Source organism: Pavona decussata, unplaced genomic scaffold (genome assembly GCF_977016875.1).
Source record: "Pavona decussata unplaced genomic scaffold, jaPavDecu1.1 SCAFFOLD_236, whole genome shotgun sequence".
Lineage (NCBI taxonomy): Eukaryota > Metazoa > Cnidaria > Anthozoa > Scleractinia > Agariciidae > Pavona > Pavona decussata.
Genome location: NW_028145641.1, coordinates 752,501 through 778,032, shown reverse-complemented (window position 1 = coordinate 778,032; position 25,532 = coordinate 752,501). Strand labels below are relative to the sequence as shown.

At 39.9% G+C, this 25,532-nt stretch overlaps 1 protein-coding gene across 4 annotated transcripts in view; it reads left to right on the top strand.

Annotated features, from left to right (window-relative positions):
• LOC146457913 (fibroblast growth factor receptor 4-like) overlaps window positions 1-25,532 on the top strand; it is a 201,383-nt gene that overhangs the window by 124,190 nt on the left and 51,661 nt on the right. Inside the window, exons 1-4 of one of the 4 annotated variants that reach the window (XM_085091409.1) lie at window positions 18,410-18,613; window positions 18,737-19,087; window positions 24,742-25,008; window positions 25,108-25,232. The exons of 1 other annotated variant lie outside the window; for it this stretch is intronic. In XM_085091409.1, coding sequence (XP_084947535.1) covers window positions 18,538-18,613; window positions 18,737-19,087; window positions 24,742-25,008; window positions 25,108-25,232 — 819 coding nt within the window. In that variant the 5' untranslated portion in view covers window positions 18,410-18,537. Of the gene's footprint in view, window positions 1-18,409; window positions 18,614-18,736; window positions 19,088-24,741; window positions 25,009-25,107; window positions 25,233-25,532 lie in introns of those variants that run through there. 2 more of the 4 variants (XM_085091410.1, XM_085091408.1) reach the window with 2 other exon arrangements.

Below are 25,532 nucleotides of genomic sequence, written 5' to 3'. Positions count from 1 at the left end.
TCTGAAAAGCGCCAAAATATAAAGCAATGTATGGGATTTTTTCCTAAATCGAAGCTTAATTTTCTCTGAAAAATGCATGGTTACCTCCAATTTTCTTTTGAGATACCAACAACATTTGGTAAGTTCTGCTTTCTCCGTATAGTTTTAAACCGCGCACAAATTTTCCTGTATTAGTAGGCACCACCCATAGGAAACCCGAGTATCACGTGATGCGCAGAACGTATGTGCAGCAACAATAGTAGACACCGTCCTTAAGTCATATTTAACTAATCGTACAAAACGATGTCTCGTTAACGCTTCTGTTTCTTAAATCTGCTCACTAAAATTCGGGGTACCGCAAGGAACAATCGTTGGCCCCCTTTTGTTTCTTATTGATATTAATGACTTGCCAAACTGCCTAACATCGTGCCAGCCTACTATGTATGCTGATGACACCCACATCACTTGTGCTCGTGTTGATGTGAATGCAATACAGTTAAAAATTTGAATTACTTTGAACACTGCTAAAACTGGATTTATGCTAATAGGCTAATGCTAATAGGCTCCAGACAAAAATTGAGTACTTTGTCGAACCCACTTGTGCTCACGATTGATGATGTTCCGATAGACGAAGTTTCCTTTGTCAAATCGCTTGGAATATTTATTGATGAAAATCTACAGTGCCAAACACACATTGATAAATTATCAAAAAAGGTCGCTTCCGGGATAGGAGCAATAAAAAGAATTCGACTTTTTGTCCCTCCGCCTGCTCTTCATTATATATACAACGCACTAATTCAATCTCATTTCGATTATTGCAATCTTGTCTGGGGTAATTGTGGTAAAACGTTATTGGACAGACCCCAGAAGCTTCAGAATCATGCCGCTCGCGTTTTAACCTTTTCTAGCTATGATGCCGACGCTAACTGTTTAATTAGACAACTCGATTGGAAAGACTTGAGCACTCAATTTCAAATACAGAAAGCCTTAATGGTACACTTGTTTTTGAATATTTATCCTCTAAAGTTGTTAAACGAAATGAAACGCGTTACTCTCTGGGGGACTCTGTTAACAAACTATTTGTCCCGTTTCCTTGAACTAATTTCATGAAAAACAGCTTTAGTTATAGCGGAGAAGTTCTCTGGAACAGCCTGCCCCGTGTTGTGAGAGAACCCAATTAATTATCTCTAAGTCAGTTTAAAGATCAGTTAATCTTCATTGTTAATGTTAGGGTGTACACGGCATTCATGAAAAAATGGTTTTAGTTCGATTAGTTGTAGTTAGATTTTGCATTTTGCTTAGGATAGTAAGGTTATTTCTAATTTTTATACTCCTGGTGGATTTTACCGTGCTTAAATAAACAACTATTCCTATCCATTCATTCATTCATTCATTCATTCATTCATTCATTCAGTCGGTCGGTCGGTCGGTCAGTCAGTCAGTCAGTCAGTCAGTCAGTCAGTCAGTCAGTCATTCATTCATTCATTCATTCATTCATTCATTCATTCATTCATTCATTCATTCATATTCAACTATAAAAGTTAACGCTGAAAGAGAACGACGTTTCGACCGTCCGACGGTCATTTTCAAGCTCAAAATGAGAACTAAAAAAAACTAATGAGATATTGACTTAAAAAGCTCTAAGATATTCACATCTAGACAATATAAAAAATAATAGCGTGAATGATAAATACAAAGGAACGCTAAAAACGATAAAAGGTATTTAAAAGTGAAATAATTAAACAAATAACTTCGCGCGGATCGAGTCGCATTGTTTGTTCAGTTTCGGCTTTAGGTCGCGAATAAACAACATCTCGAAGATCAAGCAGTCGAGTTTGTTCTGACACTTTTTCAAGATTTTGAAGTTGCTTTTAATGGTCTCTGGATCCTGTCCATGCTCGTCCTTTACGTGATTGCCAATTGCTGATCGCTTGTGTTCCTCCACACGTTGATGTAAGTGTCGACTCGTGAAGCCAACATAGCCTGCATCGCACAGACCACATTTGAAATAATAAACAACGTTTTGTTGATTCACAATTGGAGGTTTATGTTCCTTTGGTTTGATTTTGCTCTTAATCTTCTGACTTGTGTAGACAGGATGGACATCAGCATCGATCTTTCGGCTGAGATCACTAAGTTGGTGTCTTACCGCGTTCGCTGATTTCGCAAACGGCAATCACGTACAGGACGAGCATGGACAGGATCCAGAGACCATTAAAAGCAACTTCAAGTGTCAGAACAAACTCGACTGCTTGATCTTCGAGATGTTGTTTATTCGCGACCTAAAGCCGAAACTGAACAAACAATGTGACTCGATCTGCGCGAAGTTATTTGTTAAATTATTACACTTTTAAATACCTTTTATCGTTTTTAGCGTTCCTTTGTATTTATCATTCACGCTATTATTTTTTATATTGTTTAGATGTGAATATCTTAGAGCTTTTTAAGTCAATATCTCATTAGTTTTTTCACAACTGTATATAAGCACATATTTTACTTCTCATTTTGAACTTGAAAATGACCGTCGGACGGTCGAAACGTCGTTCTCTTTTAGCGTTAACTTTTATAGTTAAATCAATTTCGAAAAACTTGTTGATTCATTCATATTCGTTAGTTCATTCCTTCATTCATTTATTTATTCATTCATTCATTCATTCATTCATTCATTCATTCATTCATTCATTCATTCATTCATTCATTCATTCATTCATTCCTTCCTTCCTTCATTCATTCCTTCATTCATTCATTCATTCATTCATTCATTTAATAGGGGAATGCTTTATTTGACGATGGAAGACAAAACATTTCTACTTCTCTAAAAATTCGATTATAGGCTCAAAATTGCTATCACATGATTCGCCCTCATCAACTATCGCGCATGAAAATTAAGAGCAAATAATCTAATTGTTTTAGTATAAATCTACTAGACAGGTTCACGTTTTCGTTGATTAATGATATAAGTAGGTCACGACACGCGCTACGCACTCTACTCACCATCTACAACAGAATAGATAGTGAGTAGCGCATTCAATAAGATAACAGCATTCGTGATAGAACGCTAGTAGATTTTAACTAATAATATTCTTCGTGTCTTGTCATTCAGAGACGGTAGTACAAGTGTTATGGCTGTTGTTCAGCTAAAGTTCCAAAAAGGTGTCAATGATCCCTTACAACCGCTACGGGATGACATGTCTGATGGAAGACTTGGAATGTTCTCTGTTGATAGGACTTTTGTTCTGAATCCAAGTATGTTTCCTTGATCCTAATTTCACTTTGTGTCCCTTTGAATAGACAGAAAATATATTTGTATCAAAGGATCGTTAAAATGGTGGTTCAGTTTTGTTAACAATTGTCGGGAAATGGTTCAAAGCCGTCAAAGAAAACTCCGTTTATGGTTTAACTCTTTTAATTCCACGTCTCGTATTGCAGGTATTACACCTCTCTTTCTCTGAAAGGCTCTCGCCGATTTCAAAGTACTTGTCATTCTAGATCATCTACATCTTCGATCGTTCGAGGTCAATAATCATGCCGCACATGATAATCACAACAGTAACAAAAAGTGAAACAAAGTCACGCATTACAAGGCTCCGTTTGCGACACTCTCCCCCTATTTGATATCGAGGGTATCAAATACACAACACTTCAGTTCAATTGTTTTGCTTGTTCCGCAATGTTCTTTATGCGCTGTGGGTTGGGCTTGTGGTTCCTGATTTTTGTCGCATGACAATTCCATTGGACATAGCTGTTGTATTGCTTGCTCTAGAAACAATCTCCTGGCCCGTAGTCGTGCTACCCGGACGACACCATCTCTTCCTTTGATGAGCTTTACAACAATCCCCAGGTTCCATTTGCCTCTGTTTCTCTCGTCACTTTGGATAAGAACGACGTCACCCTCTTTAATCGATGGTCCTCCCTTCTTATGGTTAATGTTGTGCTTTTCATGCAGGCTGTTGATGTACTCTGCTGTCCATCGGGACCATAACACATCCTTACAGCGTTGCAGGTAGTTAGCGCGCTTCCAGAGATCTATATTCTCAACTGCATCTGCATCCTCTTCAGGTAAAAGGTTAGGCTGGGCAAACGTCATAGCATTTGGTGTCAGGACCGGTAACGACATCATTTTCGAGATATGTAAGAGGACGATTGTTGAGTGAGATCTCAGCATCCAGGATGGTCTCTTCAAGCCCGCTCCATGTGAGATTCGCTCCTCCAGTAGACTTGTACAAGGCTTGCCTCACCAGTCCCACCATCCTCTCAAATTGGCCTTTCCACTAAAGCGCTATGCTCAAGTTGAACTGCCATGTGATGCGGTAATGGGCCAGGTAGTCATGCATTGTCTTGTCCTTCATTATGCCTCTTAGCCAGTTCGCAGCAGCCACAAAACTTCTTCCGTTTTCAGAATACACGTTTTGTGGCCTGCCCCTTCTCGCAATAAAACGCTTAAAAGTTCTCATGAATTCTCCAGTAGTTTGGCCGTGCAACAGCTCCAGGTGGATGGCTCTGGTCAGGCTACATGCAAACAGAAGAATGTAGGATTTTCCATCTCCTCTCCTTTTACCGAATTTGTAGGAAATTGGACCTGCGTGGTCAACGCCCACTACTTGGAAGGGAACTGAGCCAGTGGTGCGGTAAATGAGCAAGTTCGAATTCCCAGATGGAGGACTATGAAACGCTGTAACTTGGAACCTTTTGCATCCAGAACAGCCTTCACTTTCTTTGTCAACTGTCTCAGCCCAGGTATCCAATAATCGCGTCTGGTTAAGGCCATCGTGATATCGACTTCCCCATGTAACGTCAGGACGTGTGCGTCTTGGACTAACTCTTCCGATAACATTTCATTTGCTGGTAGATAGACTGGCTAGCTTTCTTGTATTCTTCCGCGGCACTCGTACAACCCCTCGTTGTCCTTCTGTAATTTGAGCCTCAGCTGGTCTTGCATGAACTTCTCTGTGTTGTTTCCTTGTGCCCTTTTGATCCACCATTGGACTTGCTTATCTGTTTCAACTGTTGTCATAAGGCCAACCAGTCGTGCTGCTTTGTTCAACCTGCAGCTGCTGAGGTGGTCTCCATAGCAGTAGCAAATACTTCCTTTGTGATTTTGGCTTCCGCCTCTGTCTTCTTTTTCGGTTCTGGTTGCAGTTCATCTGGCCAACGGTCAGGATCTTTTAACCAGGGGGGTCCCTTCAACCACAAGTCTGGTAAATTGTCTGCTTGACAGCCGCTGCTACCAACATCAGCAGGGTTCTGGTCGGTGTCGCCATTCGATGTAACTCTTGTCTCTTATCTTGTCCACTCTGTTTTCCACAGATTGCTTGTAGGTAGTACCACCTTCCTTGATCCAGTGGTTAGCCTGCAATGCAGGCGTATTTTTGGAGCGGGAGCGCTGAATAATCCTTCGTTGCTGTCATCTTGGGCGAGGAAGCGCGAGAGGGCTGGAGCGAGTCAAAAGTGACCCTAAGGGAGAGGACGACTGGCTGAGAAAGAAAGGAGGGGCATTTCCTGCCCCCCTCTCCCCCTCAGCCTTCTTCAAATACGCGAACTACATTTATTATTCAGCGCTCGCCCATGAAAAACGCCTGCACTGCAGGCTATCCAGTGGTGGGCCACAGTACTATTTAGCCATCCACGAACTGACTTCACAGGTTGATCTTGGAGGGCTTTCTTTACATCTTCTACCAGGTTCCGCTGCCACGTGTGCAAAGACAAGTTCCAGTCTTGGAATAATCAGCCCCTTCTTCTCCAGGCGCGATTTTGCTGCCAGTTATCCTTGGTAGATGCCGGAAGCCTGGCAGACTACTGCATACACGGCAGCTGCTGTTCCTGCCCCACTCGTGTCTCCGAAAGCGTGCAAATCGACTGCTTCAATGGTTTCTTTAAAGGCAGGCAAACTGCGTGGGACTAGAACTTGGTTCGGAAGGCTTTTCTTAAATTTCTTCCATTGCTTTGTAATGCTTTCTGGTGCTTTTTGGTCCCGTTGGAGTTGCTGATCGCAAACGTCGTGGTACAACAGCTTCCCCACAAGGGATACTGGTAAAACTAAACAAAGTGGATCGTAGACGGAAGCAAGGAACCGCAACATATCTCTCTTGGTTACTTCTCAGGGCGCCTCTGGAAACGTCACAACAATTGTAACCTTGGTTTTATGCCATGGGAGCCCCAGCATCTTTGTTTTCCCGGGCTTGATTCCAAGTTGTTCCTTTGCATAACTCTGTTTTCCGCCCTCTGTACGTTTCACCTCCACTTTTAAATCTGGTTCATTCGAATGCCACTTGTGTAACTCCAAAAACTGCAATGGCTGTCTCTTTCAATTTGCGCACCTTGTCTGGATTCTCCCCCGGTGATCAAGTCATTCACGTAAAGACTTTTCTTGATTTCTTCTACTTCATTTGGGTACTTTTCTTTTAACCTTTCCAAGTGCTGCGCAAGGTCCCTAACAAAAATGGCGATTGCACAAGACCGAACAACGCACGGGTAAATCTATGCACTTCCACATTTGATGCGTCCCTGTCCATTATCCAGTGAAATCTCAAGGCATCTCGGTCTTCCAATCGCATGCGTATTTGGAGAAACGCTTGTTTGAGATCACCAGTTACCGCTACAGGTTTCAGACGATTTCTCACCAGGGTATTTCCCACAGCAGTTTCTGAAGGGATGGTCCCGTCTCCAAGCAATCATTCAAAGATGGACTCTTCTCGTTTGATTTTGCCGATGCATCGAAAACAATTAGCATTTTGGTGGATTCCGCTGTCTTCCTTATAACGGGTTTGTGGGGAATATAGAACTCTCTCCCAGTTGGATCTGATGTCACTTTCTCCACAATTCCTTTCGCCAACTGGTCTTGAATGACTTCATCGTACTGGGCTAAGGGGCCGGGCTCTCTTTGTAGTTTCTTGAGCAGGCTCTAGTTGTTCAAAGGCCGGATAACTTTATCCTGTGGATAAGTCACTATCCGACAGTTTCAATCAGTGCAAAGATTTCATTATTTTCTCTTGTACAAGCGAATATGCACACTTTAACCACGGTTAAGTGTGGAAGTGTACGAAAACCTTGGACAACGTTTAACGTGAAGAATATTTTAGACCGTGAATAGTGCCTTATCCAGCGGATAAAGTTATCCGGCCTTTGAACAACTGGGGCCAGGTTCTCCATGTCTTCTGAGACTTCCAGATTTGTTGGGAGGATATCATGACCATGCTTCCATAATAGGCCCGTCTCACACCATCCCTCGTCACTTCGCTTCAGCTGCTCCTTAAAATCATCGTATACGGATTGTTGATTTCCGTCTGGTCTATCCTGAAGGCCCAAAACGTCTAGACTGCATAAATGTTGGTAATCGACGGACGAGGTTCTGGTAAGATAAATACTGCTTAGACTTGCATCCTTGCCAGCTGACATCATAGTCCATCCCAGTCTCGTTAACTCTGTGATCGGCTCCCCATCTTTTTCAATCCTTGTTTTTTTGTCGATTTTAATCCTGGAGTACTCACTTGCTTCCAGTATTTAATGGATCGGCAGTTCTGGCTTAGTGTCCTCATCGTTCATCACTACTCCCTCACGTGGGAGGTGCTTGTTGATCTTTTCTGCATACCCTGGGTTTAGAACTGACAGTAAGACCCTATACCTTTATCCACTTTGCTGACTGTAATCGTCATCTCAAACTTCCCATGGACACTGGAAATCTTGACTTTATACTTTTTGATCTTCGGGCTGGTTGAACACATCATCATGTTAATTCTCTTTATAACATAGCTAGTAAATTCGTACATTCAAATTCAATTGCGCGAGGGTGCTTCATATTCTTATTGTGCACGCTGGTGACGTCAGCAAACAAAAGCCTCGAGAAAAAGATTTCTCGGAGCGTGACTTCGCAATCTTGCATTCAAAAACGGGGAAAAACTTCAGCAGAAAGTTTAAGTACGGATGGTAACAAGCGAATTGAGCCAGCTGATGAAGAAGATCTGCACACTTTTTCTTTGGGGTTGGAGTTTTTAACTCCAGAAAAAACCTTAAGAAAAGAAAAAAGAGAACAAGCAAGGCCCGTGTCATCGTGTCTCGCAAAACTATTAATTATCAGACGCAAATTTTGCTTTCTCAGAGGGAAAACACACCTTTAAGAAACGATAAACTGAAAGAAAAACTGCTAAGGAATACTCGACAGTTTCAACAGCGGAATCCGATAATAAACGGCGAAGAAATTGTGCTTCAAGGACAAATTGTCGTTTTATCCAGCCGATGAGCAAGCGGACATATCACGCAGATAATTCTTGGTAATGTTCGAGTACTTCCAGTTGTGGGAATCCAATTCACAAGAAATTACAGGTTTGGTTGTGAATTTGTACTTAAGCTTAAATACTTTTCTAATTGACCGATTCTTCGTCAGTATTCCTAACAGTTTTTTTACGAAATTTTTGAAAACCGTGCTCTGCACGCGGGTTCGCTAACTCTTACTTCAAACTGGACCTGCAGTTCCTTCAAATCGGTTGCGCGTTTATCATCTCGGATTAAAAATTGTACGGCTTTACTTCTTAGAAAAAAAAGACTGTTTTGAATACATTTTTCATTTAGGAAAGCTTCAGTTGTCTGTTTTCTTTCTGTATTTTGATTGATGAAAGGTAACAACTGCGTAAATCGTGCGTAAACAAACACATGTCCTCGCGAGTGGTGAGAATTCTCCCATGTAACGCGAGGATCAAATTTTCAAGTTTGTTTTTTGGAAAATTTGAACTGAACTGGCAACCAGTGTATTTTGTTCAATAATTAGAAACTTTAACTATTTGAAACCAAAGGGGTGTCGCTTTTTTTACCCTGTAAGTTGTGTATTTTTACTGAACATGGGGTTGTTTATTACCACTTTGCACATTGGGTGAACGTTTGGAAAACCTCTGGTCAACCTAGAATCAACGGGTTAAACTACGCGTTGAAAATGTTATAAAACAATTGATTCATGAGTCAGCTGTGCGTTCATCGAGATTTGAAGCACTTGGGAAGTTTGGAGAGCACTTAAGAAGCTAGAGTTGCTCTCGGCTACGCCTCGAGCAACTCTAACGCATCTTTCGTGCTCTTCAAACTTCCCGCGTGCTTCATATCTCGATGAAGCACGCTGACGCATGAATCAATTGTTAATTAGCTCTGTCCTACTAGGTTGCGTCCCCAGTCGTTTGACAAGCGTTGCTGAGGCATACGAGCTTTCTGCTCCTTTGTCCAGCAACGCTCTTCATTTAATGCCGTCCACAATGACTACCACAACAGGGTAAATCACTGCCTCTCCGATGATCAACAGCATCTGTTGTGGTTCCTTGTCACAGATAGATGTGTGATGCCTGGCTCCACACTTCTGACAGCTCCTAACGATACGACACTTAGCGGCCCAGTGCCTTGTACAAGTGTAGTTGAAACACAAGTTCTTTTCGCTCAGGTACCTCCATCTCTGTGCCACACCCACTATCCGTTAGAATCGCAGTACACACGTGCTTGTGGCTTCCAATCCTGTTGCCTTGAGTTAAAGAATCTCTCTCGCGTCTTTGGCCGCGTTAAGCTCCGGTCACCTCTAGGTTAGTCCGATGAAGATAACGGGTTTCTATCGCACCATTTACGAAGTGCCAGTAACATCTGAGGAAAGCCCCACCCCTGCCACTTGTCATCTAGACGGACAAGGTCAGCTCTGATACTTGGTAGTTTGTCCAGTGTTACTCGAACGTAACCATTGATTTCTTTGATCTTCCCCATCGTTTCCAGTGCTTGAACGTTGGTGGCCAGCTTCTCGTAGAATTCGTGTAACTTGACCCTCTGTGATCCGTGTACGGTTCAAGCGTTCATACATTGTGAGTGAGCATTGGCAACCTCGCTCGGTTTTCCAAATTTTGCCTTTCAGATCGTTTTCGCTCGCTCGTAGCCTTCGGTGTTGTAAGGTAGCTCATCTACCGATGCGCAAACTTTAGGATGAGAAGCTCCTTAAGATTTTGCCACTTGCGTTATGCTTGTCTTGTCGATTTCTGTCTCGAATTGACTCCAAAATCTCAGCCAGTCCAGATGCGTTCCTTGAAATCTTGTAATGGTTAACTGGGAATACGAAGTTCAATCGATTTATCAGAAACCCTGTGGCATAAAAAAAGCCATCATATATCACGCGACAAAATCCACCCTCAGTAACTTGATAAACACCATAGAAACCTAATACACAAAGATTTAAAATGCACAGTCAGTAACTTGCTTAAGACACTGAACTTCCCGCCGAAGGCTAATTTATCACGGGTATCTATTGTACTCCTGAAGTCTTTGTACTTCAAAGTGAATATTAATTTATAAAACAATTTAAAACCTTTTCGGTGTGTTTTTACATCTAAGGCCATCAATTTGGGACATGTTTCTGGCCACTGAAATTGTACGGAAATCAAATTTATCAGAGGTATCTATAGTTTTTTTTGAACTATTTGTACTTGAAAGTGAGTATTACTATAATATTATAAAGCAAAAACCATTTAATGATATGTTTTTACTTCAAAGGCCATTAATTTCAGACATGTTTTCCGTTCTTCTTGATCATTGTCTGCATTGCGTTTAATAAGGTTATCAAATTGATACCAAAGGCATAAATATGCTGAGTCGTCACGAAAAACATCACTACTTAGGAACTTTGTTTGCGCGAAGCATCCCAGAATATATTTAATCAGGGAAAGATGTTCACGATTTTTTTCTTTTTTTTCTTTCCTTTATCGCCAATCTTTACTGGGGAACAACAGTAGCAGCTTCAACGAAGGGAACCCCTGACCCAGGTTAGTGACTTCGAATGGTCGTATGACTAATTAACAGTTCATTTCTTACTTGGCACTTATAGATAACATTCTGTCAGGTAAAAAATTCCATATATCACGCAACAAAATATATACCCAATAACTTGCTAAAGACAATGAAATTGCGCCGAGAGCTAATTTAACACAGGTATCTACTGTCTCTTCAAGGTTTTGTACTTCAAAGTGAATATTGCTTTTACGATGTGTTTTTACTTCTTAGACCATTAATTTCGGACATGCATATAATTGTCTGCTTTGTGGTTAAAGTTATCAAATTGACACCAGGGCCGGGTTGTTCGAAAGCCGATTAACGCTAATCTCCGATTAAAAGTTAACCCGGAGGTTTTCATCTCGCTCATTAAAAATGATTTGAAAGGCTCATTTTAAGTTGATGGTAAAGAAAAGTCTTAGGCAAAACTAAGGGACAAAAATCGTTTGGACCAATCCTTACGGATTAGTAAATATACTCGAATTAAAGTTCACGTTAACTCAGGATGAGCTTAATCGGGCTTTGAAAAACTGGGCCCAGAAGCGTAAATATACTGTACTCATTGATTACGACACAAACGTAATTACTTAACTCGTTTGCAAGAAGGACCCCAGAATATACTCGGGTCAATTAGGTAAATACGGCCGGTGATGAAATTGTTTGTATTTTTTCCTGACAGCAGACTAAGGTTTATTTTCAACTCCTGTAACATGCGCAACATTCGGGACTGGTCACGTGCGTGACGTCATTGACACAAGTCCAAAATCGTAGCTTCATCTCAATATGAAGGCAGTGCTCGCAATTTATGTCATGTTTTTATTCAAATAATGTATCATGACATGGTGGTGGTATTTTTATTGGCAATTTTACTCACGCTTGCCCTTTTGCATTTTAATTTCCCAGTTTATTCCTCAGACGTTTATGGTGTAACTTTAACCGTTTAGAACATTTTAGTATCCTGTTATGACAATTACTTACTCTTTCGTGACTCAGTTACATGTATATATGGTACTTTCCTAGAAAGCAAGAACGTTAGCTTGGTGGATCCAAAACGGCGTTACTGATATGGTGGATCTGATTAAGAGTGAAATCACTCCATAATTTTTATACCATCACACAAAATGATAGTCATGTTACAGAGGTTAGACTAAAAGTGTTTAAATGTCGTGCTACACACCGCTTGAGTTTCATTGCCTCACGTTTAACACTCTTAGGGATTTATAGGAGACAGGTGGAATTCCCCCTCGCTTCCCCCAGCAACCCAGACCACTCCAAACTCAGAAGTCTGGTAAAGATAGATGTGAATCGGTCTTTACATCTGTTAATTCTAGATTCTTCATCTGGCAAAAGACTGCGATGCCTCACCTTTGTTTACTTCACTGTCATCCTCGTGGTGTGTAATTGGTTCTTATTCTGACTGTTATGCTTTGGAGAAGGCGCTGCCTTCCAGGTACGTTAAGTGTTGACTGAAAGGCAAAGTTCGGGTGTGTGTTCTACAATCTTATGCCCCATTCACACCGAGGCTTAAACTCGTTTAAAACTGCTGTTTAGTTTAAAACAGTTTAAGATTGTTTCCTTCATAAAAGCTGCCCTCGGATTTTTGTCGACTAGAGATTTAGCGCAAACAGGAGCCCATTACCTGGCACAAATTAAAGCGTAAGGTAAACTGGTTTACTTGAATCCTATGTCAAAGCCAATGGTTCAGGTTTCCGTTACTAATTTTCATTTTGTTAAACCTGGTTTAATTGTTGGTGTGAATGGGGCTTTAGTCATTTCTTCTCACAGATCTCGTCACTCTTCCTGGCCCGCTCTCAATGTTGGTTCGCAAGATTTGCTAGCGGAATTGCGAGAAACAACATAGGGCTGATTTTAACAACAGAACGGAAACGAGAGCGCGCGGAATAGTCGGCACGCAAGTCTATTTCGACTATATATGGGCATTAATGCACGCGCCGTTGTCAACTGACGTCCTCGTTGATTAAAACGATAAAGGGAGCACGGGAAGGATAGTGTGTGATACGTGCGTTGCCGTTTTCTCCGCCCCATCGCTGTCAGGCAAAACATCTATGAATTACTATGCTAATGCAGAGCAATTAGCTTTTCACTTAAAGGATTACCCTATGATGCAATTTCTGGAAATAGTGACATGAAAAATGTTTGAGTTAGTTTTGTACCTTGCGGCATAGACTCACATTGAATGAGAATAGTTCTTCTTGTCCTGAAAATGTGTACATTTTTATAATGACCAGGTTTATGCAGCTCTGCCTCAAGGGTTATAGTTTACATGAAAAATAGATGGTTATTATTTTTAACAATAGCTTGGTGATCTTTTGCTTTATTTTAGCTTGACAGTCATTTTATTTGCTTTTGAAGAATAAAGTGGGATCTTGACATTTACGGTGGCAGACAAGTTCCCTTCTGACACTTTACAACCAAGCTAATACGTTAGAGAGCCGTGAAACCTAGTGAAATGAAACTTTCCTTGCATGGCAATGGAGGATATTATAAGTGGACTTCAGGCCGTCGTCGTGCATCTGTTCAGTAATGGATCACAGAAGACATAAAATTGTGGTAAAAGGATCAGTGACACACTCTGCTGCGCCTCGTGTACCACTTTTTTGTTCTTACCACATTTTGACGTCATCTGGGATCTATTACTGAACAGACGCACGGCAACATGGAATCTATTGTTTTATTGGTTATGGTGACGTCATCTACGCGTCTGTCCTCCAATAGATCATAAGATTAAGAACCAATTATAATACACGTAGAATTCAGCTTTTTATACAAAAAATATTATAGACCATAGAAAACTGCCGAGGAAAAAAATTGAGGAAAACCGCAAACCTAATAGCTTCCAACGAATTTATGCTACGTGACTCAAATTTCTGCAAGGCTGATCGGACTGCGCTTAACACGACAGCGACATGATAGAGACTAAACCGAGAATCACGAAACAGAATGCGGCAACCGTGGACAGCTGTTTCGAGCTGGGTGGCTCTCGTCAGCACGGTGTAGCACAGCAAAAAGTAGAACAACCAACGCGAGTCGAGTGGTCTACCAAATGCACGTGGTAGTGATTTCGGATGGGCCCAAATTCAAACATCCGTCCACGTCATATCGCGTGACTACGAACAATGAACAAAAGAACTGAAATATCATGTCGCTGTCGCAATAAGTTAAATGGGAAAAGCAAAACTTTCCTTCACAGGTACATGGCCAAACGAATTTCAAAAAAAGTACAGCGCTAGGGATCTCGGGTGTGTTCTGTCGCACTTTGTAATAATCATCGCACTTTGTAATACCTGTCGCACTTTGTAATAAAACTGTCACACTTTGTAATACCTGTCGCACTTTGTAATAACACTTGTCACACTTTGTTATAAAATAGCTATCGCACTTTGTAATAACAAGTTGTCGCACTTTGTAATAAGCTTTTAAATTGCTTTTGAATACGATGTTTGGTGGAAAATAAGTGAATTAACTAATGACTTAGGGTACAAATACGTTCTTCTTTGATGTTTTACTTTGCACACTAAACTGAGGGGATGAAAAAGGAAAAACTCCATCTCCTCCACGATTCTCGCAACTGTTAATTGTCTTGACTACGATGCATCGGGACTTTCTCATCACGAGTAAGGACCCTTAAAAATCGGTTTTGTTAAGCCGCTCCATTGACTCGGTATTAGTCTAATTTACCGTGCAAATGACCCTATTGCATGTTTAATTTGTAAATGATAACTTAATTCAGGTGTTAAAAAGTTATTTATCAACGGGTCTTAAGATCTTAGATTAAGATTCGGATTTGAAATATAATGGCATCTCCTGCGGATGAAAATGAAAAAGGCTTGTCTCCGTGGGGTTTTAGAGGGGAAGAAAATGGAAAACAACCTGTGATGATGCTCATCTGGCTCAGGACAGAAGGAGAGATTTGGTGTTCTCTTGCAAATCCCGGGCAAAACGTTTTCCTCTGCTCCCAACCAAGTGGTTAAAGACATGCTAGGCTAACCGTACTATGCATGACCCACACCTCAAAGTGACTTCATCGATCTAGGGCAGGAGGCATTTGTACATCTCACACAATGGTTTCGACTAATGTTCGAAGGGAAAGGCGGTCACATTGCATCCATTCCACCCCAGTGGATCTTTTTGAAGGTTCTGGTTAATACTCAGTTCAAGGGGTAAGCATACCCAGATCTGTGGACCACCCTTCTAACAAAGAAACCCGAGAAAGATGATCTCGAAGATGGATTCCACTTGGTAGAAATCGTATTGGTTCTTCATATCTCCGCTGCTCGGCTGGAAAAGGGCATAATCAGCCCAAAATAGATTCAAGAATGATTCACATTCCTCCCTTGGTGGAGAAACTCTTGCAGATCTCATGGGAATCTCACTGAAGGGTTCATCAGTTCTGGATTTTGATCCAGAGGCAGCAGTGAGAAAATGAGTTTCTTCATCAAAAAGGCCACGAGAACCATTCCTACAAGCTTGAGGATATAATGCATCAGATATTCAGAATATAAATAGAATCTATCCAGTCTTTTCTTTCTTGGCTCACCCCTCACTGCAACTCTCATCTACTAATACCTCAGCACACACCAAGCGAAGAACAATACAACTATAAATTCGATTATTTACCGCGCAGAGCTATCGGCCATTTATACTGCGTTGCGTGTATATTTCGAAGAACTGTGGTATTTGTCTTGTAATGGTGTCCAAGGTATCCCGACGTTTAGCCACGATTGTAGCACCTATTTAAAATCCTGTGACTAACCCCCCCCCCCCTCCCAAAAAGAAACCTCACACAGAACAAGTAGCGAGTCACTTGAAGCCTTCGTCTCCCCTACTTACCCTTGGACTCAACCCTCTCGCTCATCTTTTTATTTTTACCTGGAGTTATTTACCCTCTGTTCAGTTATTACACTCCATCGTTGCTAAACAAGCTATGTGATCTCCAAAATAACAATTGGGAGAAGCGTGGAGTAGAACGCGTTCGTCCCCTCAGTTAAGTATGCAGAGTAAATTATCAAGGGAGAACGTATTTGTGCCCTGGGGGATTAGGTAAGTCATTATTATCTACCAAATATCCTATTCACAGGAAATTTGAAAGCCTATTACAAAGTGCGACAACTTGTTATTACAAAGTGCGGCAGCTTCATTTATTACAAAGTGCAACAACTTGTTATTACAAAGTGCAACAGGTATTACAAAGTGCGATGATTATTACAAAGTGCGACAGAACAGGGTGTCGTTAAAGTTCCCTTGGAAAATAGCATATCAGATAATAATAATAATAATAATAATAATAATAATAATAATAACAACAATAATAATAATAATAATAATAATACGTAATACTTGCAACGCGAGTTTTAACATAACGTGATGATCAAATGCGCAAAATAATGAACAAAACGGATAAACACTATAACACATACAAAAAAGATCTGCGGTCCAAAACATAAAAGTAAACAATAAGCAAGGGACCGTAAACGAAAATGCTACAAGTATATGCAGGATCTGTAAAAGATCTTTCCCCAGACCTTGCAAAATAAATTATCAGTAACTTTTATGTTATGTAATGGACCATTTCCGAGTTGCTTCGAACCTCATTATGAAAGCGAGGCTAAGTGCTAAGTTTTTGTTATGAAAATAAGTTTTAATTCATATGCAAACAATACTTTTATATAAAAAGTTTTGCACCTAGCCTCGCTTTTATAATGAGGTTCACAACAACTCGGAAATGGCCTATTGCCTGGAAACTGAAACATGTAATGTACAGTGTGTTTAATTGTTAATAAAGCATTTAATTATAAAAAAGAAGAAGAAATCTCATCACAGTTTTTCTTTATTGAATTCATTGTCTCTCGCTGATTCTTAAGTAAAATGCAGTTTTGTTCCTTAATTGAGGAATTATCCATATAAAATGACTTTTTTTTTCTACGACTGAGAGCGTAAGCCTAATCTTATGATGGTCCTCTTGTGTCTTGCACGCAGAATTTCTTTTTTTTAAGTTCGTATTAAGGACTTCACTGGGCTGTCCATCTGGTCCTAGTTGTTCAAAGGCCGGATACATTTATCCGCTGGATAAGACACTATTAAGGGTCTAAAATATACTTCACGTTAAACGTTGTCCAAGGTTTTCGTACACTTTCAAACTTAACTGTGATTGGGGTGTGCATATTCGGTTGTACAAGAGGAAATACTGAAATTTTGCAGGGATTGAAACTGTCGGATAGTGACTTATCCACAGGATAAAGTTTTCTGGCCTTTGAACAACTGGAGCCTGGTGTTTTAGTGGGCTTCGTACAGTCAACTACGTTCTAAACTTCCAAAGGGTGTTCCGACTAGCATGTTGTCAATTGGCATCTCGGCTTGGTGGCGGAACAGTCATTTTTTTCTTTGTGTGAATTGGATTAGGAAGACCTGAAAAAAAAAATACTGGTTTAGAAGAAATCTTCTCCAACTTTTCCCACTCATTGCGGTATGCGTTTAGAAGGTATCCCAACGTTTGATTCCGTTAACGTTCAGTTTGTCTCCAACACAGAAACGAAGGCGCTATTCAATCAAGAGAGGCTACAATTATCGCTTTAATTCGTCAAAGACTAAAATTGAAAGAGTCATGAGTAAAATTTCTCGAAAGAAAGCTTTGGAAAAAAATGATTTAAACCAAAGAGGTGAGCAGAAGCTCTTCCTACGTGACATACGAGTCATTCAAAGTAACTCGCTTAACATCCTGATTGTTCGCAACCAAACCTACAGCTAAGCCGACTTCCCTCCCCTCCCCTGATCCCCTATTGTATATTGCCGGTAGCCCAATCAGGTCAGTGCAGGAGCCCATTACTCCTGATCATTGAAATTGCATCATACAATGATTCAGTTTTTAATAATCACAGCCCTTATTCTTTTTACGCATCATGTATATTATCATTTCATTTTACTCTTCATCCACGGCCGAAGTAACCGTGCCGTGTTTCCGTTATCATACACAGCCATTCAAGTGAAGCTTGTCAGCGAGTCACATTTTTGTAATTTGCATAATTTTACTGTCACTTTGCGCGCGTGATCTAAGCGTATTTTTCATTGCTTTTGCTCAGTTTTAGTTTGCTTTTTTATCTCAGGGTAAAAGAGATCTACATTTCCTTCCTGGATTTGTTGGAGAGAAAAAGTATTCGCCCGTTGGCTTTTCCCGGTCGGTTTCCCAGGAGTTGAGCTACTTTGTTTACACGATCTCTTTATTGATTCTTTTTTAGTTCAACGGCTTCCAACGGAAAAACCATAAGGGGTAGACCCAGAAAATTCTAAAGCAGAAAGGATAAGCTAGCTTAACATACAAAAGTATTGGCCAAACCCAGCAAGAGTAAGAAGCTTTAGCCTCAAGAAATGCAGTAAATCAACGTTCAAAACAACATGGCGGCAGGAGCGAGGTCGTCGCCTTTGAAATGGCTACCAAAGCGAACAAACGCTTCAACTTAAAAAGTAACCTAACTGGCATTAAGCCAATTAGTTCCTCTAACTTTAGACGACTTTCAAGTGGTAAAAAATGTCACAGACTTCGTTAATGACGAAATTTTCGACTGGCTGAACTCTCCAGGCTGTTGTCTTGGGCGCGAAGACCACTGATCAAATAACGCATTCTGATTGGTCGAATTTCGTGACGCACACCGTCTGGGTGATATCATTCAGCAAATATAACGAACATTCCTCGTTCGTTAACGTTCCTCAGTTGAATTTGACGTTCCAGGGAAGTCTTATATCACTTCCAGTTCTTCAAACAAGATGGATGCATCTTTTGGCAGTATTGTGCGGTTGTTTGCAGCGATCGCTCTCATTTTCGCGTCACTGCAACGATCTGGTAAACAATCGAGAACTTTGTTGAATTTTAAATGACGAGAAGCTTTTCTTACTCTTTAACTGTAACTTTATGTAGCTCTTTAGTGTGGAGAAAGCCTAGCGATGTTATTATTCTCTATTTCAGAGGCTTTGACTTGGACTCAAGAGCCCGTCAAACCAACCAAGATAGTAGAAGATGGAGTAAACAACAAAAATGTGAGACTCGTGTGGACGTTCCAAGTTGACGCTAGCGAAAATATTATCCGGTTGGAGTTTTTTAGAGAGGAGTTAGACGGACGAAACAGAGATTTGATTGCGCAGAGATTTCTCAACACTGCGTTCGTACTGGCGAATAATTTTGTTGTTTACTGTCGAGCGGAGCTTCCCTCCCAGCTACTGATATTCAGCGTGGACAACGTTAAGGAATACAAATTCACTCTTGAAGTCCTTCTCAGTAATGGTAGAGCGGTGAGCTCTGTAGTTGTTGAAGTATTTGGTAAGTGAAGATTGAGCTTATTACTATTATTTCCAATTGAATTTGAGCTTACTTTTTTTACTTGGAGTTCGATGCTTACTGTAAGCTTGTTACTGGAGATGCCCGCAGAGCAGGCCGTGTCAAGGTTTCGGTCGAGTAGCGTCTTTTATTTTCTTTGTTTTTTGTTTCCTTCGTCGTAGCTTCAAATCTGCACATTAATTTATTCATTAACCTCCGCTCTTTCCAAGAAAGGATCTATTATTCTGATTGTCTTCAACAAAACCAGCCCAATCAAAATCCATTATCGAAACGTATATCACGAGGGAGGAACCCCACTCATCCCTACTTGTTTGACGTCAATGCAAATCATCATTTGAAAGGTTGTTTTTCAATGACTTCTAATCAATGGTACCACATGTATGAATTTAAGACTCTGATCTACCGTTTTCAGAAAGAAAACAAACCTTTTTCAAGCGGTTAATGGAAATAATAACTTCTAAGAAGTACTTGACAGTTCAAACGGTGGGAATTAGAAAGTTCACAGCGAAGAAATTACGCTTTGACAAACATGTCAAATAATTCAATGCGATGAAAACCAGACAACGGGTCACATTTCAGTGATTACCAATGCGTGATGCGGCAGACTTTGTCGAACTGATGCTTAAGGGCTACTGGTAATCGAGGCATGTAGCTGTGCCAGAAAGCGTCCAGTCGTGTTTTGAACTGTCTGTGCATTTGTCTGTAAAGCGAACCAGCCGTGAACTGCTACTAAAAATAGTTCGCGGGAAAAAAAATACAGGGAAATATATATAAATTTAAGATAGAAAATGTAACACAGTTACTCGAGTTTCGGGAAATATATAAAAAGTTCAAAACACGACTGGACGCTTTCTGGCACAGCTACATCCCTCCAATTTTTTTTCTTAAAATCTTTTTCCTAAATGCCAAAAGTTTTCAATTCATGAAGTTTTCAGAAGCGATGTTTTATGAAAATTATTTGACATCGGATTTCCATACAAACACTTAAATTTCAAGCCTGTTTTCCTACTCGTCAAAATGGCGTCGAAAACCGTGATAAGGCCTATTAAAGCTTTGGAGTATTAATTGCTAACAGGTTGATTAAATTAATGTCTTGCTAATAAATCAGCCCATATTTTTTGGTTCTGTTTTGAATTATTTTTCCTTGTTTCAAACTTCTAACGTCGATTTGATTCAGTTGCAACTCTTTCAACCGTAACCTCATAAGGTAGTTGATTGTACATGTATTATTTTTGATGTGACGTGATGACACGCACGCAATTTCTCACGGGCGCCCTTTTGGTTCAGCAACTTTCGCTTCTTGTGGTATTTTAATTTCGGCACGACATTCAATTAATTGTTGGAAAAGAAAGAATACTTCCTCAAACGAGCTGATGTTTTTTGCATCTTATCATATCATGAGGGCAATGAATGCGCCATTTTCCTGCGATCCTAACATCCCACAGAAGTGGCTATAAAACACAAACTGCCACATTTTCTGTGGAATGGAATTGAATTAGACGTTCTTAATTTCCCCAAAACAATTCTTCAACTGAAGGGAATCATAACATTTGAAACCGCGGTCTTGCTTATAACCTTACATTGCTTGCTGAAACCAATAACGGAGGACAATTTCGATAATCTTTCGGGATCACAAACTGGCACAAGTTCCTTGAACACAATCCAACTGGATTACCAAAACGGTAAAATTTCTTTTTTTCTTTTTTTTTGCCTTTGAAAGCCGACCACTCCAGAAGGCTCCAAACAATTTTCAAAATTTAAACTCCAAAATACAAAACTTACAAAATGTGTCAAAGGTTAGGGACCATGGCCACAAAATATTCAAGGACTGAGTTTAATCTCACGGAGGGAAACGGGTAAAAAACCTAGGCCTAGGCAGCGTAGAATCCGGTAAAAATGCAAAATAAATGAGGTTACTTATTCAGTCTTTATGGCTTCCTCGTAAAGTACGATTTATATTTCGATTCCTGGGCCAACAAAAGATGATGCGAACAATGTTGTATACCTTTCAGGTCACATTTCATTCCCGCATGGCGTCCACGAATCCTTGTAGCATAGTTTAATGCGAGTATTACGTTACTGTTACTACTATTCACTTCAATCTGTATTGGCTCACAGTAGCCTTTGATTCTACCACACTTTAAATACTTCTCCAAAACGCGGCACTTCTGTAATAAGAAGTCAACTGACAAGTTAGGTATGGTCAACAAACGTGCGCTCCGTTTTGTTTTTAGAGATAAGTCCGCGCCTTATGAGGAACTCTGAAGGCGTCTCCGTCTCTTAAGTCTTCGTGAACAGCGATTAGTGAGGGTTATTGGCCTGGAACGAGGGGATATGTGATATATTCCCCTTGTGGCGTGCCCGACAGCGTAGCCCTCGGACACGCCACGAGGGGAATATATCACATATTCCCGAGGGACAGGTCAATAACATGCTTATTTTTTCTGTTGGTGAGGTTTCCTTAATATAAATAAAGACCTTAAATAATTAAATGCTTATTTCATACCAGGTCGAAGTCTAATACATAACATTTTTTTATGGCAGTAGTAGGCAGTGAGATTTCGGCTGTGAAGATGTTTTTCTCAACTGTTTTCTGAACTTTGGATTATTCACACAACAATATGTATAAACAATTGCTTTTGTCTGCTGGTATGCGTGGTAAACATGTTTGCCACTCTTGCATAATCACTGGATTCAGTACACTACACGTGGTTGAGCGGCTGTTGTTAAATTTTGGAAATAGTGTGCAGTCAGCTATCGTTCCGTGTGGAAACAACGATAATATAAGCGATTGTGAAGCTGAAGTCTTTCTAACCGAAAACTTCTTATACTGTCTTTGCTGAACGGATTACTGACCGTATTCCTGCAAATGTAAAGAAAGCTACCAGTGACACAGTACGAGTATGGAATGAGTGGTCGGATGAAAGAACCTACAGTAGTAGTAGTAGTAGTAGTAGTAGTAGTAGTAGTAGTAGTAGTAGTAGTAGTAGTAGTAGTAGTAGTAGTAGTAGTAGTAGTAAAAGTTATGTTGTTCATTTTTTCTTTAATAGTAAACGATTAAGCACTCGTTGAAATTTTCAGTGAGAACACTGAATAAGGGGAATAAGTCGAGCGGTATATGGCGAGCGGGGGGGGGGGGGATATATATTCCCCCCTCCCCTCTTCATAATCCCCTCGTCCGTTGTTATCAGCTATTGTTTTCAGCCCTGCCCTCCCCTTTTACAACCAAAGCCGCGCCCAGCTTTTCAGACATTTGGTAATTGACAGGGGCTATTAAATATATTCAACCGAAAAGAACAAAGGAAACATAGCCAACCGAAAAATAAGCGAAAATGTTGTCCATTGTTTTCAGGTTATGCAGGACAAACAAGCTTGTGTTATCTTATAACAGTAATGTGCACCACTTATAACCTTAGGGGCACCACAATACTGGATCTTCCAAAAGTAAAATCAACAACTTTCGGCATAAAATCATGGAGATACGCTGCATCGAAATTGTGGAACGCTATACCGGACGAGTCTCGAAAGATACAAACATACGCTACTTTTAAAAATAATTTAAGAACATTAGATCTCACGGGACTCTGAATGCGATGTAGGATCTATCCTTGACTGATGTTTACTGCTCTTAATGATCAATTTTTTTGTACATTTTACTTAGTGACAACATTGTTAAATTCTTATATCTTAATATTAGCTAGTTCCTAACCTCAATTTATTCAAATTTATATGCCTTCAAAAAGCTCTTACAATTTTTATTTTTCCGTGGCGTACCTGTAAACTAGCTTTTTTAGCTAAGCGTACTGACCACATTAAATATATTGATTGATTGATTGATGGATTGATTGATTTATGGATGGATGGATGGATGGATGGATGGATGGATGGATGGATGGATTGATTGATTGATTGATTGATTGATTGATTGATTGATTGATTGATTGATTGATTGATTGATTGATTGATTGATTTAAACAACAGGAACAAAAGAAACGACAATAAATTAGTGTTCATAAAACAGGATTTGATTATCGTTTACATTCACTTTTAAATTTCCCGCGCGCCGCAAGGTTGGATTTCATGACGTAACAAAATTGCTCAATTGTTTCACACAAAAGAACTTCTGCTCACTGACAATAGCTACGCAACCGTATGTCATAAAAACTAAAATGGCGGTGCGCGGGAAATTTAAAAGCGAAAATAGACAATAATCATATCTAATTTTAGGCACACTTGAATATTATTTTTACTTTTCACATTAAAATTTACAATTTCGACATTTCCAACAATTTAAAGTCAAATTTTGTTGTCAGAAAGGAGGTTCCCTTTAACTGATACCCTGACCTTGAAAGTTACCTTGAACAATCAACTTGCATTAGCTTATTACAAGTGAGATAAACAGACACATCCAGAGCACGCACAACAAAAGCACTGTTAGGTCAAGTTTCAGCTTTGTACTGTCAGGAAAACAAAAATTGATGCTTATAATAAATAATTAATTCAGTAAAATGTTATACACTGTCGGTAGTATAATGCACTGTATGAACTTTTGCGGGTCAGTAGTTATAAAATAATGTATCTTTCCTCGCGAAGCGAGGGTAATAAATTTGTCGGGCCGAGCCGGCCCGAGTGGAGCTAAGCCACGCGAATTCGAGCGAAAAATATATTTATATATATGTATGTTTGTATATATAAATTTAAGATAGAAAATGTAACACAGTTACTCGAGTTTCACGCACTAAGCGTGCGTGAAACTCGAGTAACTGTGTTACATTTTCTATCTTAAATTTATATTTCGCTCTGCATGTTTTTGCATCGAGCACTCCTGCGACTGAGTAAAGCAATCATTATATTGTTTCTTTGTTTATGTTTGTATATATATTTAGTTGAAGGTGTCCGCAATGTTGCCTAGCAACGGTGAAAAACAAAGTGTGAATGACGTCAGACTGTCTGGCGTCGTCTGAAAAAAATTTGCATACATCGGAAAAAATATGCGTGCATGATCAAATTTCAACCGCAATGTTCATCAATATTCACTGGATACAGAACTATCTCTCCAGAATCTTTTCCCTTTCTTTTAGAAATCTTTTTTGTGAAAGATTGCATTGAAGAAATAACACGTTTTGTGGCCGCGGTAAAATAATTTTCCGTGGGAAATAAATTCATACATACATACATACATACATACATACATACATACATACATACATACATACATACATACATACATACATACATACATACATACATACATACATACTTTATTTATTCCAGAAGCAGACTATATATACAAATAAAACTAAGAAGAAAAGTACTTCTATAAAAGGAAGTTTGGAGGTTAGCCCTATGCGAAAACTCCCTCATCGAACACGACAGCGCTGCACGCCCGTTGTACATTACTTCGCGTCAGAAATAGATTTTCAACCGCAAACTAGCCTGTGGAACTACGAAAAGACCATGCTCATAAAAAAATTCCTATGCCCCTTTTAATCGCCGCATTTGATGCTACAATACGAGTAAAGAGGGCTTTCCATCCAGCCCCAGCTTCGCGAGGTTTTGCGAGTCACGTATTTCTAGTTACATTTATAATATTTACTGAATAATCTCTTTTTCTTGTTAATATTTACTGTTTTTAGTTCCTCCAAGAATAACTGTGCCACCAGCAAGGACTTCCCGGGTTGATGCCGGACAGAATTTGACACTGATGTGTAATGCTTCCGGTGACCCTAGACCAAACATTACCTGGACAAGAGAAGGTACCACACAGGCTAATCAGTTAGTCAATGCTACTGGTTACAGGCTGTATCTTGTTAATGTACAGAGAGGGCATGTCGGATCATACAGATGTACTGCTAGTAATGGATATGGAACTGCCTCAAGTCTTTCCCTTGTTAACGTAAGATGTAAGTATTTACATATATTTTATATAAAGGAGGTTTCATTTAAATGTTGTAAAATTGGAGGTATTATTTAATAGTTGTGTACCACTTGTCTTGTGACAGGTCCAAGTAACCAGTGTAACTTATTCACTGTTGGAATTACAATTTTGGGAATGGAACTTAAGGATGCTCTTCGCAACCCAGCATCTGTTGAGTTTGAACAGTTAGCGTCGAATGTGACTGCAGCAGTAAGTTAGAATCCATTATGTTTTGTACAACAGTTAAGACCATTAACTTTGTATGTTTGAAAACATGTACTGTACATTATTTCTTTCATATTCATGTACAAGTGTCAGTTTAATCCTTTAAAGGGTCACACGCAGAGCACCCCGCCGTACCGCGAATACTACTTATGATAATAATGAGTATTACAAATTAGTAATAGAGTGTTTTCATTCACGTGACTACTGGCCCTAATGGTTTACTGAAACAAAAGAAAGTATTTGCATAAAAATAGAGTTCAATTCCGCGAGGTTTAGCTTGGGACA